The sequence below is a fragment of the Lepidochelys kempii genome, chromosome 11, assembly GCF_965140285.1.
Source record: "Lepidochelys kempii isolate rLepKem1 chromosome 11, rLepKem1.hap1, whole genome shotgun sequence".
Lineage (NCBI taxonomy): Eukaryota > Metazoa > Chordata > Testudines > Cheloniidae > Lepidochelys > Lepidochelys kempii.
This window is the reverse complement of record NC_136390.1, coordinates 34,613,790-34,632,129: the sequence shown is the minus strand read 5'-3', so window position 1 is coordinate 34,632,129 and position 18,340 is coordinate 34,613,790. Positions and strand designations below refer to the sequence as shown.

The following is an 18,340-nucleotide window of genomic DNA, read 5'->3' as shown; positions in this document are numbered from 1 at the left end:
CACTTGCTCACAGTTGTATTTGTGTGAAGCTTTTAGGAGAATATTATCTTATTTCTTACAGCAATCACATTATTGTTCGAATCAGTGCATTCCACTAATGTAACACCAGGAATCAGAGAGAAGCTAATGACTTTGTCAAATATCAGTTTTCCAAGGAAAATTATAATGATGAACATAGGACAAAACTTTTAAATCCCTACTAAGGCACATATGTAAAAGGGCCTTGAATTTCAGAAGTGCTAAGCAATCATACCTCCTGTTGACTTCAGTAAGAGTTGTGGTGGTCAGCACCTCTGAAATTCAGGCCACTTAAATTAGGTCTGTCACCATGGATTGGGTGCCTAACATCAGTTACTCAAGTTAGAAAATCTTGGCTATTAAGGTTTGGAAATGTGTTTGATGATAGAATGTGAATCACCAGTTAGTATGATCAAGTTTAAAACAAAGGACTTGTTTCCATTAACATCATTTTTAATGCAAAAATCAAAATGCCATTGTGCAGACCCCAAAATAATAAGAACAAAAATAAGAATGGCTATATATTTATACACATAAATGTTTAATGAGTGATTTTCTCTATTGTAACCAAACCAAAAAGCTTCAAGAACCCCTGACATTTAGGAAGTGAATGTGGCTTTGTGTTCTCCAATAAGCATTGTGGTTGATGGGGTAGCTTGCCTGTGGCATTTGATACTGAATACCTCCACAATGTGATGCTGTGTGTTTATATTCAAAGCATTTCCAGTGAATAAAAACCAGTGCACCAAAAGAAAGTGGCGACTTACCTGAGAAGTCTTTTGGAACAAGTTAACGTGATAAGCAATTAGAAGACACTTACATTTCCTCTGTGCCAAAAATGGTCTTATTTAAATAAAAAATGCTTCATGTGTCTGGTGAGCAAAAGAAACAATCTGCGGAATTTTTGACATTACTGGAGTTATTGGTGAAAGAAAAAAAGAAACTATGCAGATTTCTTTGACTTACATAAACTTCCTTTCTTTTTCTCCCTTCTTAGGGTCCACCTTCATTTGCAACACCCACATAATCCCAGTGAAAAATCAAGAAGGAGTAGCTATGATGTTTATTATTAACTTTGAGTATGTAACAGATGATGAGAATGCGGAGTCTATTGAGAAGTTCAACCCGATATTGCCAGCCAGACTTGTAAACCGTAAGTGGGGGGTGAGTGGAGGAGGGAAGGGGAGAGAAAGCGATCATATATTGCTGTTATTTTCATTGCAGAACAGTTTCATCCACGTTATAATTTCAGATATTATGAATTAAAAATATATCAATAGACCTAATTGCAAAGAGAATTTGCTACTCTTGACAATACTTACCGCTCCTATAACTGTGGTAGAATTTTAACATAAGTAACTTTTTAGTTACAGGTTTCCACTACAAGCGTGTCAAATTTGACTTATTTCTAAAATAATGTATTTCAGTTTGACACATTTCAGCAAAAAGTGATTAAAAATATGAACTAAAGTTGAAAAACAAACCCGACCAAAACCATGTTATCCCCAAATATCCTACTTCTATTAAGAGTCGGTACCCTACCATAAATCTAGGCAAATTTAAACTAAATCTCAGGAGACACTTCCTAACGAGAGCTGAGTGTGTAATGCCAAAAAAAAATCCATTAATATTCATTCAAATCTTTAAGGGCTTGATTTTGTGCCCAGTGAAGTTGATGGTAACTCACCCGTTGATTTTGGTGGTACAAGGATAAAACCCTACATTAATTTACATTGGCCATTCTCATGTGCCTTTTATGTTTTCATTTGCAAACATTTGAATTTTATGGAAATATTCATGGAAAGTTAATTTAATAGCTGAATGCACAAGTATTCCCAGAAATTAAATTTTAAATTTGCATGCACACGTATTCAAATCAGAAGTACCTGCATGCTTATCTACTCAGGAGATAAAAACAATCTATGAAGAAAACATTTTAAAGATCTACATCAAATACATATGAGAAATCATGAACCACTTGCAGATTGCCTGTGAACACAAAAAAAAGAGGTTAAGTTCATCAAATGAAAGTATTCATTGGGAATCATTTGTTTATTCCTAACGGTGAGGGCTATTAGACTGTGAAATGGCAGTGCAAAGGAGGCAATGGAATCCCCATTGCTTGACACATTTAAAACCAGACTTCAAAGCAATAGGAGATACACTGTAGAGAGCAAACCTGCTCAAATAGAAAGATGCAATGGATAATCTAATAGGTTTTTAGTCTCTCTAACTCCTAGGAGTCCATGAATATTGTTAGTCCAAACCTTTATAGGCTAAGAAATCAGAGTCCCAATCAGTTCCACAGTTAGGGTTCATATCTGGCAACTCAATGTATTGCTGAAACAGCACTGGGCTATATGCATGACGACATGTTTTACTTTACAGCAGTTTTAATGTATTTTTCTGGCAGAGTATTTCAGCCTGAACCAGTGTTGGATAAATGAATGTAGTTGCTATTCCTCAGGGAGAGTGTATTACGTGACTGAAAAGGGGGGTTCTAGTAAAACAACAACAAAACCCTTTGTTTCTACTACTCAATTATTATTGTCTTTTGGGGAGCTCTATGCTCCCCTTCCCAAATGGAAATGCACACAAAGGTACTTGAGGAGCCACGGTTCCACACCATCCTCCTTCAGTATCACCAGCCTGGTGCATGCAGATAAGATATCCTTAACAAAAGATAATAAAGACATGGCAAATCTGAAGCCCTGCTTGGTGTTCCCTATTGCCCCCACTTTATACCCACTCCTTGATCCAGCATTATGGATACTCCACCACAGCAGTGATCTTGTGACCCCTCTGACTAGGGAACACACAATATGTAATAAAGAGTGCTGCTGCTCAGAAGCATCGGCTACCAGTTATGCCTTTTCGAGAGTGGAATATGCTGCAATAGAATGATTGCTCCCTATTCCTCTCCCTTCTATCCAGGCCACTACCCTATGAAGCTGAGCTTATGCATGTAGCAGGGATCCAGCATCTGGAGAGTTGGAGGAAACTTCTCTCTATGTAATAGAGCTGGTCAGAAATTTTCCAGTGGAATGTTTCTCTGTTGGAAAATCCTGATTCCTCAAAAGTGAAACATTTCATGGAAATGCCTCACCTTTAATGAAAATTCATTTCAAAATGAAAATTGAAAACAAAAGTTTTGGTAATGTCAGAATATTCCATGTCAACCTTTTTGGAACAGACTGTTTCAATTTTTTCTTTCAAAATGACTTCTTTTTTTCAATTTATATTATAAAATGATATATAAAACGAAAAAAAAGTTGAAATTCAAATGATATATATTGAAATACTTTGAATTTTTTGTTTGTTTGTTTCTTTATGGAGCCGAAGAAATTTGAAATTGCACCATTTCCCAAAATAAAAACTCTGGTTCTGGTAGAGCTCTACTGTGTAGCTTTCATGGCCCATTTTCTGCAGAACCTGCATAAATTTGCTCACCTTCACTTCATGCAGTCATTCCCTGAAAATTTCCTCTTACACATTCAGCTCTTACTGACAGATTCCCCAGAGCTAGTACCTGCTCTTAGTGAGCTAGAACATGTTCTGGCAGTGAGCATTATTATTGTCCCCATAGTCTGGTTGGTCCATTAACACTTGTAAAATTGCCTTTAGCATTACACTTAATGTGATAAAGGGACTTGGAACCTCAGCCCTCTGACTGGAAAATAACCTGCCCAACTCTTTCTGGATAGAAGGCAAGGGGGGGCCAGAACATCATTGCAAGTGCCCAGGGGAGATCTCCCCCAGTCTAAGTACAGCATAGGAGTGACTAAGTGGTCCTATGCTGCTTCCCCACCCCTGCAAGCCGCAGTGCAGGGAATGAGAGGGACTGTAGTGCACAGCGCTACTGCAATTCTGGATTGCTCCTGATTAAAGCTACCTTTGATCCCTCCCCCTAGGCTGTGCCCTCTGTGCTGCACCTCTTGGAAAGCCAGCCCCGAACCTCACCCATTGTCTGCCATGCATTATGTTGTGGTTAAAAAGTACAGAAAGCATGACATTGCTATAGTACCTGCAAGTCGTTTCAAATGCAAGAGAGATTTCAATCCCTGTTTTGTGAGATGCACCCTGAAATAATGTCTTCATTAAGATTTGAGGAAGAACGTTTTGTGGGTAATACAATAATTGGATGTAAGTGCACAGAATGGACTAAATTCTTCCCTCTGTTACACTTGTACAACCCCACTGAAATCAATAGTGTTGTTTGGGTATTACTGTGGAGAGATTATTGCCCATCATTTAAAACTAGCAGAATGCCTATAATGGGGCCTGCTTATAATGTATTGCAATTTTTTTACAATATTTATGAAAAATATTTCCTTTACTCTTCCTCCTTTTAAAAACAAACAGTCCAAGCTGTATTTTTCCTTTGTTTTTCATATAGTACATTCAACAGACAGTTGTACTTTTCTAGAAATATTACCATTAAAATCCCATCAGGAGGTATAGTAATAGTGATACAAATTATGTCTGCTAGCCTCTAATACTATTCTGTGTCCATTTTATGCAGGGTATGTCTTTAGGTGTTTTGAATATCTTTGCTTTACTATTAGTTTTCAAACGCAATTTTTTATTATCATAATAAAACAGGATGGTTGAATTTTCCCCCAGTGTAGCTATAAAGGTAACATTGGTAGTGGGGGGGGGAATAGAGTGGTAGTAAGAAAAGAAGTGTCCTTCCCCCAAAAAAATTTCTGGCCATCAGTTCCTGTTATCTGTCTTTAATACATCAGCACGTATACTTGGAAGTGTTCTGATGCCCCACCTGAGGTCTCATGTACATACTGTGTGCTTCAGAATGCCAACACCCATTTGCCTGAATTGCACTTGTCCCCAGACCCAGCTGCAAACTGCAGATGCCACCCCAATCCTGAATGAGTAAGAGCCAAATTCATGTGCAGGAAGCCCCAGCCTTGTCAGTCCCTGTCTTAAAACTGTAACAAAGGGGTAGATTGTGAGAGGACTCCCCCTTAACTGTGAATCAAGAGAGCCCATCCCTTGCTGGTCTTATTGCCATGTATGCCCTCACAGCCTCCAAAGGGCAGATCCCAGGCTCACCACCCTCCTGTAAAATAATGGTTCACCCTGGCCTCCTTGATCCATCATTGACCACCTCAAGATTATTACCACCAATTGCCCCTCCCATTGTATAACCCCAATTCCAAATCCCTGCCAAAAGAGTCCCTACAGGACCCAGGTACTAGTTTGCTGATTCAAAAAGCTCCAAAAATGCTACCAGAAAAGTTGCCTTGAACAAGCTCACCTCTTGTCCACAATGACATAAGGGCTCTAGGATCCACACCAGATCCCTAAGCATATTAACAGTGATGAGATGACATGCATCCTCCCTAGAGTCGGTGCTTCAAAATCACCCCACTGGAAACCTTCCAACTAAAAACCCACTACAAGGATCTAGGTAACCATTCAGCCTACTGACAAACATAAGGGCCAATGTGCGAGTGGAAATGGTAGATGACACCAGTTGCCAGGTTACTAACGACACCATTTAGTGCTGCAACCATTCCTCTGTAATGGGCCATACCGGAGACAGGCCCTCCCATTCCTGAAATTGCACAAAATCATTAACACGTCTCTCATAGCTCTTCAATCTTTGTGGAAAAAAGAAAAGGAGGACTTGTGGCACCGTAGAGACTAACCAATTTATTTGAGCATAAGCTTTCGTGAGCTACGGTGCCACAAGTACTCCTTTTCTTTTTGCGAATACAGACTAACACGGTGGTTACTCTGAAATCTTTGTGGAGCCACCAGTCTCTGTGCTATACTGACAGCCAACATCTGCCAGGGTTCCATAGTGCTCACAGCATCCGTTCGAGTTCCTTGCTGGCTCCTGGTGCCAGCTTGTGAAATCTGTCTATCTGACAATGAGACAATGCATCTGCTGTGCCATTGTCAACTCCAGGCACATGTCTGGAAGAGAAACAGATGTTAAAGCTTAAACATTGTAGTACAAATGCCATCACCAGACTCATAACACTGCGTGATCTGGAGGACTAGCAACTGATAACGTACTACTGCCCTGATGTCACACCAGAAACACAGCCTTTTATTAGCAAACTCCATTCCCCAAATGACCACTGCAACCAAAATGGGGGAAAAATCCAGAAATGTTATATTCTGCACTATCCCAGAATATCCAGGTGGAGGGCCATTGCTGGGTATGCCACCTGCTTTGGTAAAATACCTCAAAACCTGTACTTCCCAAAGCATTCAAATGAATCTTTAAATCAGCCTCAGGCATCCATTCCTCCCTCCACAATCCATTAAAATGTCTCAGCAACTGTCCGTCTGCCCCCCCGCCCCCCCAGGCACCCCCTCAAATAGTAACTCTTATAAAATGGTGAGGTTGAGTTATGCCTCTGGTCACCTCTGCAAGCCAGGAACAGAATGCCCACCCCACTGCTACCACCCAGCAGGCAAAAATAAGATGTCCAACAATAGATTACAGCTCAGAGTGGAACTTTCCTGGCCACTCTTCCTCCTCTAAACAAGCCCTGTAGCTCCTGAAGCTTCTTCTGAGGGAGTCACCATATACCCACCAGTATGTCTAGCTCAATCCCCAGGAAGGTCAGTTTAAGGTACATCATTTTTTAACTCCCCTAGGGCTACCCTCGATTTTTTATCCAAGGCCTGAAAGGCATCTATCAGGCTAACACAGTGGTCAAAATTTGCCCTGCCTGTGAACAATAAGTCATCTAAGTAATGCACTACCTGCCGTAAACCAGCTTCCCACATCACTGCCCAGTGAAGCACTGTGTTAAATTTCTCAAATGCTGAATAGGATATTGCACATCCCATGGGCATTGCTTTGTCAGAATAAAATTGTTCTTTGAAAAAGAAACACAAAAGGTTAAAGTCAGAAGGATGCACTGGCAGCAGTCGAAAAGCAGACTGACTATCACACTTGGCCATCAGTGCCCCTCGGCCACAAGACCTAATCACGCACACAGCCTCATCAGAGGAGGAACAGCACATAAGAACAAAATGCTGAGTCTATGCCATTGTTAACTGAGCTATCATGTGGATATGACAGGTGGTAAATTAAGCGATATTCACCCAGCACTTTCTTAGGGACCAAGCCTTGGTGAGACACCAGCCAGTTCTATAGAGGTATGTGATCGAATGGCACTGCTGCCCTAATCTGTTTCTTTACAGTATGACCCATTCCCACAAAGGACTTCAAACTTTTGTACATCACATGATTTCTTTCCTCCTAACAGGGATCCCAAACCTCAAAGTAAACCCAAATATGCCCCGTCTGTCTTGTCAAGACACTTCCAAAGGAGCACCATTAACGCTTCCAGCGTAACTGGACATGGTGTTCTTGTCCAGCCCCCTCCCCCCCCACAACTTCAGCTCATCCCCATCCCCTTCCTGTGCCTTTGCCCCCATACCCTGCTTCCACCTCTCTGGGTCTGCAGGTGGCACCTGACTTAACCACCATTCTCTTTCCCCACTGTGGCCTTCCTTGACTGCTGTGGCTGTATGGACCCCCCCAAGCACATTTCACAAGCATGTTTAAATTTGCAGATGCTACAAAAGCACCTGCTTTCATTAAATGCCCAGCAAATATCAGTACAAGCCTCAGGCCTCTGGTGGGCTTGTTGCAGAATGAACAGGCCACTGTCAGTGTGGAAACCAGGCTCCCGTGGTGTCATCCACTCTAACCACATCGTACGATGTTATATTTCCCACCAGATCCCAGTTTGTGCTGCTGCCCTCAAGCTAAACAGTGAAACCAAGCCATGGCCCCAAACATGTTATATGCCCGCCTGGTTGTACTTGAACAATGCTGTGCTTCTGCCTGGGTAAGCCTCTGCAATAACACCCACATAGGTCAGGAGGGCAGCTTCCCAATTTTCCCACATTCTTGCTTTCCTTGGACATCTCAATTGCCTGCTTCCTTTCCCCCAGCTTACTCTCTGTCAGTACCTCCCTGTGCAACAGTAATAATATGTCAAAATAGTTACCTCTCAAAATTTTATCTTTAGTGATACTGAGGAGAGGAACTCCCATTGAGGGTCAGCCACCCAAGCGCACCCAACTCGTGATTGACCATTGGGGCACCCTCAATGCCCTATTTCCCCCAGCCACTCCTGGGGTGGCAATTCTACCTCACGAGTTCACATTCCCTATCAGTGGGTGAGATGTAGGGTGCTCAGAAATCACTCCATCAAGGGCTCCTACCCCATGGCGAGGAGGCTGCCTCACCTGACTATCACCTGTCTGCCAAACTCGAGCGCATGCTGAGTTTCCATTATTACCACTTCTGGCCCCCTCACCCATGGAAGTTCCCGGCTGCTGCAATGACTGAAGATTAGCTTGCAACAGCTGTGTAATGCCATTAGCTTCTGTAGAAGGTGTATGTATCCAAGACGTCCCTGACACAGCTCCATCCCTGACCCCAGATCCCTTTGTAGACTTTCGGCTAGTTCCACTACCCCATCCTCCCTTACCCCCTCCATTGGTCCCCCAAGATGAAAAGTGGGCAAGTTCCCTAAATCCTACCGAGATCCACCCTACAGAGACCCGATGCAGCATTGGATGGAAGGGACTCACTTTCATACCTTGCCTCTGCAACCTCCATCTGGCACTGGTCACACTCACCCCAGCCAACTGTGTCACTCTCCCGTTGCAATCCATTTGTTCAAATGTCCTGGCTCTGGACAACCCCCTGCACTTTGTAAGCATTGTAGTGCGATGGCAACAATTCTGAAAGTAATTACCTTGATTGCTTTAACTCATTCTCTGTTGGCTCTGCCACCCCCAAACACAGCTGTTTCACCACTAGGTGTGTTTACTTCCCCAAGAACCATGCCATTTGGTAGACTGACAGACCACCCTGGGATCCACCAACCCTGGTCCTCGGTTCAACCCCCTACCCATGTGGTGAGGATCCCACCCCCAGTCTTCCCCCTAGAATCCCACCCAATCCCGAGCTGGGTTTGGAACTCCCACCCCTGTCCACTCTAACATGCCTGCTATGGCTGGCTGGAAGGAGGGGCACCTTCCTCTCCTCCAATTCTCCTCAGACACCAATTGGTCTGAACCCCCCCACCCCGCCCCCTTCCCTTTCTGCTACAAAAAAACCCACCTCTCCATCTGTGGGATGGAACTGGGGGCTTCTCCAGCACTTCTCCCTGGTCTGCTACAGCTGCCAGCTGAGTCTGAAACTTCCTCCACCTCCCTTCTGTTACCAAATGCCTGTGGGCAATTTCAAAGGGCAAAAATATGGGAGGAAAGATACTTTGACCATCTTTATGTTCCCACAATCCTGGGCACAGCCAGGGACCAGATATACACATGGCTGCTCTAATTGATGCCTGAATGCTCATAGGCTCAGTGGCCATTCTGGCAGCCAGAGATCACCAGAGCACAGGGTTGCCCAGCTGTGAACCACTTTCCTTTGACCACACTGCTACATGGTTGGGCCTAAGAAGTGTAGAAGCTGCTTCACCACCCAAGAAGTCCCCCCAAACAGAAGGAATTCTTAGGAACCGGGTAGGTCCAGTTGCTGAAGCTGCACAAAGCTACCAGATGGATGTGGTGGATGAGAGCAGGTACAGAGCTGAAGAAAAGAAAACCTGGGACCTTAAAATTTAGAAGAGACAGATGACAAAGGAGTAGGATTAGGAGAAAAGAAGGTAAAGGGTAAAGAAAACAAAATAAGAACTATGAAATGAAATAGGACTATAATCAATTATATTACCTTGTTAATTTTGGATATGCTTAGGCTGTTTCCTATTACTTATAGTGGTGGACCATTCCTCAATACGAATACCTAATTTAAAGTTCAGTCATGCCCGAACATTGGAAGTAACAGCAAATTCTCTGAGAGCAAGCTATTCTTTCATCAAATAACCCTACATAGAAGGTATAGCACCAGATACAAATAGATGAGCTATGTTAATTGGAACACACACGGAATTTACAGTAAAGGGAAACGGGTTGGGTGTGTGGGGAACAGATAGGGTTAATGTTTACTAGAGAGTACCAGCATTTTAAGAGGCTCCTTTTAAGTGTAAGGTTCCTTAAACTGATTTTTCTTGTATTATAATGTCTTTTTATACGCACAAGAAAATATAGGTGGCCTAGTCAGACTGCAGGAAGGCAGAGCTAATAAGTGAATGGGAAACAAAGGGAACGCAGTTCTTTGCCAGGTCCCAGGAAACAAGACAATTCATCCAGACTGTCACTCATCCTCTGATGCCTAAGTAAGACTTGACATAAAATATATCAAATGCAATTTTGGAAATTCCTTCCCTTTGCCTGAAAGCAACTATACTTCTAATTGCCTCCAATAGCTTTGCAGGTGATTGGTCTATACTGTGCTGCCACCTAGATGTTAAAACAGCTAAACAGTATTTTGTCTGTACCTTCTAAGGTCCTCTTAACACAGTGTTGCACACAGTTGAGATCTAATATATTAAAAGAAAAATACACAGTCTTATGCTGTAGAGATTGCACATTGCTTTCAGGTGCTCCACTACAGAAAAAACAGGATCTTTTTTGAACCCTGTTATGGTTTTGGCCTTCACAACATCCTCTGGCAAGGAGTTCCACAGGGTGATTGTGTGTTGTGTGAAGAAATACTTCCTTTTATTTGTTTTAAACTTGCTGTCTATTAATTTCATTTGGTGACCTCTAGTTTTTGTGTTAAGGAAGTGTTGTCTACTACTTCTCATATCTACTTTCCCTACACCAGTCATGATTTTATAGACCTCAATCGTATTTCCCCTTAGCCGTCTCTTTTCCAAGCAGAAAAGTCCTAGTCTTATTAATCTCTCCTCATATGGAAGCAGTTCCATACCCCTAATAGTTTTTGTTGCCCTTTCTGAACCTTTTCCAATTCCGATATATCTTTTTTGAGATGGGGCGACCACATCTGCACACAGTATTCAAGATGTGGGCATATCATGGATTTATATAGAAGCAACATGATATTTTCTGCCCTATTATCTATTCCTTTCTTAATTATTCCCAGCATTCTGTTCACTTTTTTGACTACCACTGCACATTGAGTGGATGTTTTCAGAGAACTCTCCACAATGACTCCAAGATCTCTCTCTTGAGTGGTAACAGCTAATTTAGACCCCATCATTTTATATGTATAGTTGGGATTATGCTTTCCAGTGTGCATTACTTTGCACTTACCAACATTAAATTTCATCTGCCATTTTGTTGCCCAGTCTGTCAGTTCTGAGAGATCTGTTTGTAGCTCTTTGCAGTCTGCCTGGGACTTAACTATCTGCAGTAATTTTGTATCATCTGCAAATTTTGCCACCTCACTGTTTACCCCTTTTTCCAGATCATTTATGAATATATTGAATAGGACTGGGCCCAGAACAGACATGTGGGGGACACCACTATTTACGTCTCTCCATTATGAGAACTGACCATTTAGCACGTGATGTTTAATAGCTTCTAGCACATATGCAGGAACAAGTTCAGCAACCAGCAATGTGAAAAATAAGGATACTAGCAGCAGTGAATAGAATCCTTTCAACTTAGTCTTTTTTCTTTATTTGTCCTTGTAAAGACTCATCACCAGTTCCCTTTGTTAGGGGACCAGTGGTTATACTGTGGGCATGTTGAATTTTGGAACCATACCTGTACCGTATTAGTACATAATTAGCAGTGTTTTGCAGATGGGCACTGAAGTGGGATGTTCTCCTGTCTGTTTCAGAGTAGCAGCCATGTTAGTCTGAATCTGCAAAAAGAAAAGGAGGACTTGTGGCACCTTAGAGACTAACAAATTTATTTGAGCATAATCTTTTGTGAGCTACAGCTCACTTCATCAGATGCATGCATGACTGTATTTTCCACTGCATGCATCCGATGAAGTGAGCTGTAGCTCACGAAAGCTTATGCTCAGATAAATTTGTTAGTCTCTAAGGTGCCACAAGTACTCCTTTTATTTCTGTTGTCTGTAAGACTACTTATGTTTTCTACTAAGCTTTTTGTTCAAGAATGCCTGTACACTAATAAATCAAGGCAGCCTTTGTTTGTATATAATTCTTTCCTATTGTGCAAACGTTTAACATATACAGTTTTGCTTCTTAACCTTCTAATCAGCTTAGACAACTCACTGCTGTATACTTCAGAAATGAGAGTTTTTTCTGCAGGCACTTATTATACTGCTGGATGTAACCCTCTTTTCTGGGGAGTCCTTCTCTTTTGAAATATGTATATATCTTCAATCTTAGGGAAGCAATCTGATTTTTCTCTAGGAGGTCTGCTCGATCATTCCTTGCATTAGAATCATAGAATCATAGAATATCAGGGTTGGAAGGGACCTCAGGAGGTCATCTAGTCCAACCCCCTGCTCAAAGCAGGACCAATCCCCAATTAAATCATCCCAGCCAGGGCTTTGTCAAGCCTGACCTTAAAAACTTCTAAGGAAGGAGATTCTACCACCTCCCTAGGTAACGCATTCCAGTGTTTCACCACCCTCCTAGTGAAAAAGTTTTTCCTAATATCCAACCTAAACCTCCCCCACTGCAACTTGAGACCATTACTTCTTGTCCTGTCCTCTTCTACCACTGAGAATAGTCTAGAACCATCCTCTTTGGAACCACCTCTCAGGTAGTTGAAAGCAGCTATCAAATCCCCCCTCATTCTTCTCTTCTGCGGACTAAACAATCCCAATTCCCTCAGCCTCTCCTCATAAGTCATGTGTTCCAGACCCCTAATCATTTTTGTTGCCCTTCGCTGGACTCTCTCCAATTTTTCCACATCCTTCTTATAGTGTGGGGCCCAAAACTGGACACAGTACTCCAGATGAGGCCTCACCAATGTCGAATAGAGGGGAACGATCACGTCCCTCGATCTGCTCGCTATGCCCCTACTTATACATCCCAAAATGTCATTGGCCTTGGCAACAAGGGCACACTGTTGACTCATATCCAGCTTTTCGTCCACTGTCACCCTTAGGTCCTTTTCCACAGAACTGCTGCCTAGCCATTCGGTCCCTAGTCTGTAGCAGTGCATTGGATTCTTCCGTCCTAAGTGCAGGACCCTGCACTTATCCTTGTTGAACCTCATCAGATTTCTTTTGGCCCAATCCTCCAATTTGTCTAGGTCCCTCTGTATCCTATCCCTACCTGCCACTGTATCTACCACTCCTCCTAGTTTAGTATCATCCGCAAATTTCCTGAGAGTGCAATCCACACCATCCTCCAGATCATTTATGAAGATATTGAACAAAACCGGCCCCAGGACCGACCCTTGGGGCACTCCACTTGATACCGGCTGCCAACTAGACATGGAGCCATTGATCACTATCCATTGAGCCCGACAATCTAGCCAACTTTCTACCCACCTTATAGTGCATTCATCCAGCCCATACTTCTTTAACTTGCTGACAAGAATACTGTGGGAGACCGTGTCAAAAGCTTTGCTAAAGTCAAGAAACAATACATCCACTGCTTTCCCTTCATCCACAGAACCAGTAATCTCATCATAGAAGGTGATTAGATTAGTCAGGCCTGACCTTCCCTTGGTGAATCCATGCTGACTGTTCCTGATCACTTTCCTCCCGTCTAAATGCTTCAGAATTGATTCCTTGAGGACATGCTCCATGATTTTTCCAGGGACTGAGGTGAGGCTGACTGGCCTGTAGTTCCCAGGATCCTCCTTCTTCCCTTTTTTAAAGATTGGCACTACATTAGCCTTTTTCCAGTCATCTGGTACTTCCCCCGTTCGCCACGAGTTTTCGAAGATAATGGCCAATGGCTCTGCAATCACAGCCGCCAACTCCTTTAGCACTCTCGGATGCAACACATCCGGCCCCATGGACTTGTGCACGTCCAGCTTTTCTAAATAGTCCCTAACCACTTCTTTCTCCACAGAGGGCTGGCCACCTACTCCCCATGCTGTGTTGCCCAGTGCAGCAGTCTGGGAGCTGACCTTGTTCGTGAAGACAGAGGCAAAAAAAGCATTGAGTACATTAGCTTTTTCCACATCCTCTATCACTAGGTTGCCTCCCTCATTCAGTAAGGGGCCCACACTTTCCTTGGCTTTCTTCTTGTTGCCAACATACCTGAAGAAACCCTTCTTGTTACTCTTAACATCTCTTGCTAGCTGCAGCTCCAGGTGCGATTTGGTCCTCCTGATTTCATTCCTACATGCCCGAGCAATATTTTTATACTCTTCCCTGGTCATTTGTCCAATCTTCGACTTCTTGTAAGCTTCTTTTTTATGTTTAAGATCCGTAAGAATTTCACCGTTAAGCCAAGGTGGTCGCCTGCCATATTTACTATTCTTTCGACACATCGGAATGGTTTGTCCCTGTAACCTCAACAGGGATTCCTTGAAAACAGCCAGCTCTCCTTCCCCCCTCATGTTATTCCCCCAGGGGATCCTACCCATCAGTTCCCTGAGGGAGTCGAAGTCTGCTTTTCTGAAGTCCAGGGTCTGTATTCTGCTGCTTACCTTTCTTCCCTGTGTCAGGATCCTGAACTCGACCAACTCATGGTCACTGCCTCCCAGATTCCCATCCACTTGTGCTTCCCGTACTAATTCTTCCCCGTTTGTGAGCAGCAGGTCAAGAAAAGCTCTCCCCCTAGTTGGCTCTTCCAGCACTTGCACCAGGAAATTGTCCCCTACATTTTCCAAAAACTTCCTGGATTGTCTATGCACCGCTGTATTGCTTTCGCAGCAGATATCAGGATGATTAAAGTCGCCCATGAGAACCAGGGCGTGCGATCTAGTAGCTTCTGTGAGTTGCCGGAAGAAAGCCTCATCCACCTCATCCCCCTGGTCCGGTGGTCTATAGCAGACTCCCACCACTACATCACTCTTGTTGCTCACACTTCTAAACTTAATCCAGAGACACTCAGGTTTTTCTGCAGTTTCATACCGGAGCTCTGAGCAGTCATACTGCTCCCTTACATATAGTGCTACTCCCCCACCTTTTCTGCCCTGCCTGTCCTCCTAAACAGTTTATAACCATCCATGACAGTACTCCAGTCATGTGAGTTATCCCACCAAGTCTCTGTTATTCCAATCACGTCATAATTCCTTGACATCACCAGGACCTCCAGTTCTCCCTGCTTGTTTCCAAGGCTTTGTGCATTTGTATATAGGCACTTGAGATAACCTGCTGATCGCCCCTCATTCTCAGTATGAGGTAGGAGCCCTCCCCTCACAGAAGTTCCTCCTTTGCTTCCTCCTGGTATCCGCTTGCCCACTTACCTCAGGGCTTTGGTCTCCTTCCCCCGGTGGGGAACATTCAACATTAGGTTGATTTAACCCTGCACCCGTCCACACGACCAAGCCTGTTTAAAGCCCTCCTCACCAGGTTAGCATTAAATTTACAGAAGCTGGTTTCTAGATCTAGAAATATTTTTACCCAGTTTTGTTTCAGAGGCTTGTTTCAGGGAGTTTCTCTTTTACTGTGGCTTTTTATTAGTTAATTTTAAGTTTAATTTTAAGTATGTTATCATTCCAGGAATTTTTGGGGCCATGGAAAAAACACTTAGTAATCTTTCTATGCCTCACTTGCTTTCTCCATATGTAAAATGGATAATTATATTAATAATAATTAATACGTACTGGGGAGGCCTAGGAATATTTGTAGAGCTTTTTAAGATGCTAAAATCAATAGAAAATAAATTTAGTTAGAAGGCTGTGTGGACACTCAAATCAGTATACAACTGGCTTACATTCATTTAGTTTAAGTTGAGTAGGAATTTAGTTTAAAAATGACTAGGAACAGGTTTAAAGTAACCAAAATAAACCCATCTTAATCTGAAGTAAGAGTATGTACACAAAGTTTTGTGCTGGTTTAATTAAATCAGTTTTAAAACCAATTTAAGTTACACCAGCGCAATGGTTGTGTCTAGATAAGATCTTAAAAAAATATGTATTGTGAAAGGAATTTTAGGGGCCTAATTCTGCGCTGACTTACGCCCCATATAAATCAGAGTAGAATTTTCCCATAACATTTAAAATCCATTTAAAATGTGTTATTTGGGTAGCCACAGTCATTACCAAACACAGGCTTTGGATAGACTATTATTACCCACCACATACCCCACCTTCTCACCTACTTGACAGGAATCTTATACAGGAAATTAAAGGGGTCAGTAACATGATTTATAGCCCAGTCCTGGCTTCTCGCTCAGTTCTTCACATTGAAGGTATGCTGAATGTCTGTGAAGCTGCAGCAGTCTAATAACCGTAAAAGATCAAAATCAAATGTGACACAAAGTGGACATAGAGAAGATATTCAGCCAACAGCATGTCATAGATCTGAAGATACCAGCTGTGATATGAAGAACACAGGTATAACTTTTCTACTCAAAGTCAGTGTTTTTGGGGCACTGCTATATGCACACATACAGTAAGATAATTAAAACCTCCTGCTGCTATACGTCTGGATTCTCTTCACATGCTGCATCATATAGATCATGGTTTTTTAAAGCGGTGAAGTCATTGTGTAAAGGTTAAGGAGTTAGACCAGAGGCGGGCAAACTACGGCCCGCGGGACCCTCCTGCCTGGCCCCTGAGCCCCTCCCCCGCTGTTCCCCCTTCCCTGCAGCCTGAGCGCAATGCTCCAGGTGGCATAGTGGAGCAGCGAGCTCCTGGGGCAGTGCACCTGCAGAGCCCAGCCTGACCCAGTGCTCTGTGCGGCGCAGTAAGGGGGTAGGGAGCAGGGGGGGGTTGGATAGAGGGCAGGGGAGTTTGGGGGGGTGGTCAGGGGGCAGGGGTGTGGATAGGGGTCAGGGCAGTCAGAGGGCAGGGAACAGGGGGGTTGAATGGGAGCCTGGGTCCCGGGGGGGCAGTCAGGAAGGAGAGGGGGTTGGATGGGGTGGCGGGCGGGGGCAGGCAGGGGTTCCGGGGGCGGTCAGGGGACAGAGAGAAGGGGTGGTTGGATGAGGCAGGAGTCCCGGGGGTGGGGGTGGATAAAGGGTGGGGGCTGGGCCACGCCCCCCTCCCCTAACCGGCCCTCCATACAATTTTCAAAACCCAATGCAGCCCTCAGGCCAAAAAGTTTGCCCACCTCTGAGACTGAACTTTTGCTTTTGGTAACACCTATACCAGACACTCCTAAGCCCGGGTCTACACTACAAGTTTAGGTTGAATTTAGCAACATTAGGTTGATTTAACCCTGCACCCGTCCACACGACCAAGCCTGTTTTGTCAACTTAAAGGGCTCTTAAAATCTATTTCTGTACTCCTCCCCAACAAGGGGAGTAGTGCTAAAATCAACCTCATTGGCTTAAATTTGGGGTAGTGTGGACGCAATTCGATGGTATTGGCCTCCAGGAGCTATCCCAGAGTGCTCCATTGTGACCGCTCTGGACAGCACTCTCAACTCAGATGCACTGGCCAGGTAGACAGGAAAAGCCCCGGGAACTTTTGAATTTCATTTCCTGTTTGGCCAGCATGGCAAGCTGATCAGCACAGATGACCATGGAGTCCCAGAATCACAAAAGAGCTCCAGCATGGACCGAACAGGAGGTACTGGATCTGATCGCAGTATAGGGAGAAGAATCCATGCAGGCAGAACTCCGTTCCAAAAGATGAAATGCCAATATATTTGCCAAAATCTCCAATGGCATGATGGACAGAGGCTACAACAGGGACACACAGCAGTGTTGCGTGAAAGTTAAGGAGCTGAGGCAAGCCTACCAAAAAGCAAAGGATGCAAACGGTCACTCCGAGTCAGAGCCCCATACATGCCGCTTCTATGATGAGCTGCATGCAATTCTAGGGGGAGCCCTACCACTTCCCCACCACTGTCCATGGACACCTGCAAGGGGGGAGTCTCACGCAACAGGGATGAGGATTTTGTGGATAATGAGGAGGAGGAGGTGGTTGAGGATAGCGCACAGCAGGCAAGAGAAGAATCCCTTCTCCCCGGCAGCCAGAAACTGTTCATCACCCTGGAGCGAATACCCTCCCAACCTTGGCTCCCGGACCATGAAGCCGGAGAAGGCACCTCTGGTGAGTGTACCTTTGTAAATATAATACAGGGTTTAAAAGCAAGTGTGTTTAACAATTAATTTGCCCTGAAGACTTGGGATGCATTCGCAGCCAGTATAGCTACTAGAAAAGTCTGTTAACGGCGTCTGAGGATGGAGCGGAAATCCTCCAGGGACATCTCCATGAAGCTCTCCTGGAGGTACTGTTTGTGTTAGCCTCCAGAGAGTGATATCATTCATGGTCACCTGGTTGAAATTCAGGAAATTTGTTTAAGGGGACATTCAGAGGTGCCCGTTCCTGCCGGGCTGTTTGCCTTTGGCTGAAAAGAAGTCATTCTTGCTGTTAGCCACACAGTGGGGGG

The 18,340-nt window shown here is 43.9% G+C and overlaps 1 protein-coding gene across 9 annotated transcripts in view; it reads left to right on the top strand.

The window, feature by feature from the left end:
• The window catches only part of KCNH7 (potassium voltage-gated channel subfamily H member 7), a 343,750-nt gene that overhangs the window by 192,958 nt on the left and 132,452 nt on the right, over window positions 1-18,340 (top strand). For all 9 annotated transcript variants that reach the window (XM_073305646.1, XM_073305643.1, XM_078847950.1 and 6 more), the window contains exon 3: window positions 1,016-1,171. In XM_073305646.1, coding sequence (XP_073161747.1) covers window positions 1,016-1,171 — 156 coding nt within the window. The remainder of the gene's footprint in view (window positions 1-1,015; window positions 1,172-18,340) is intronic.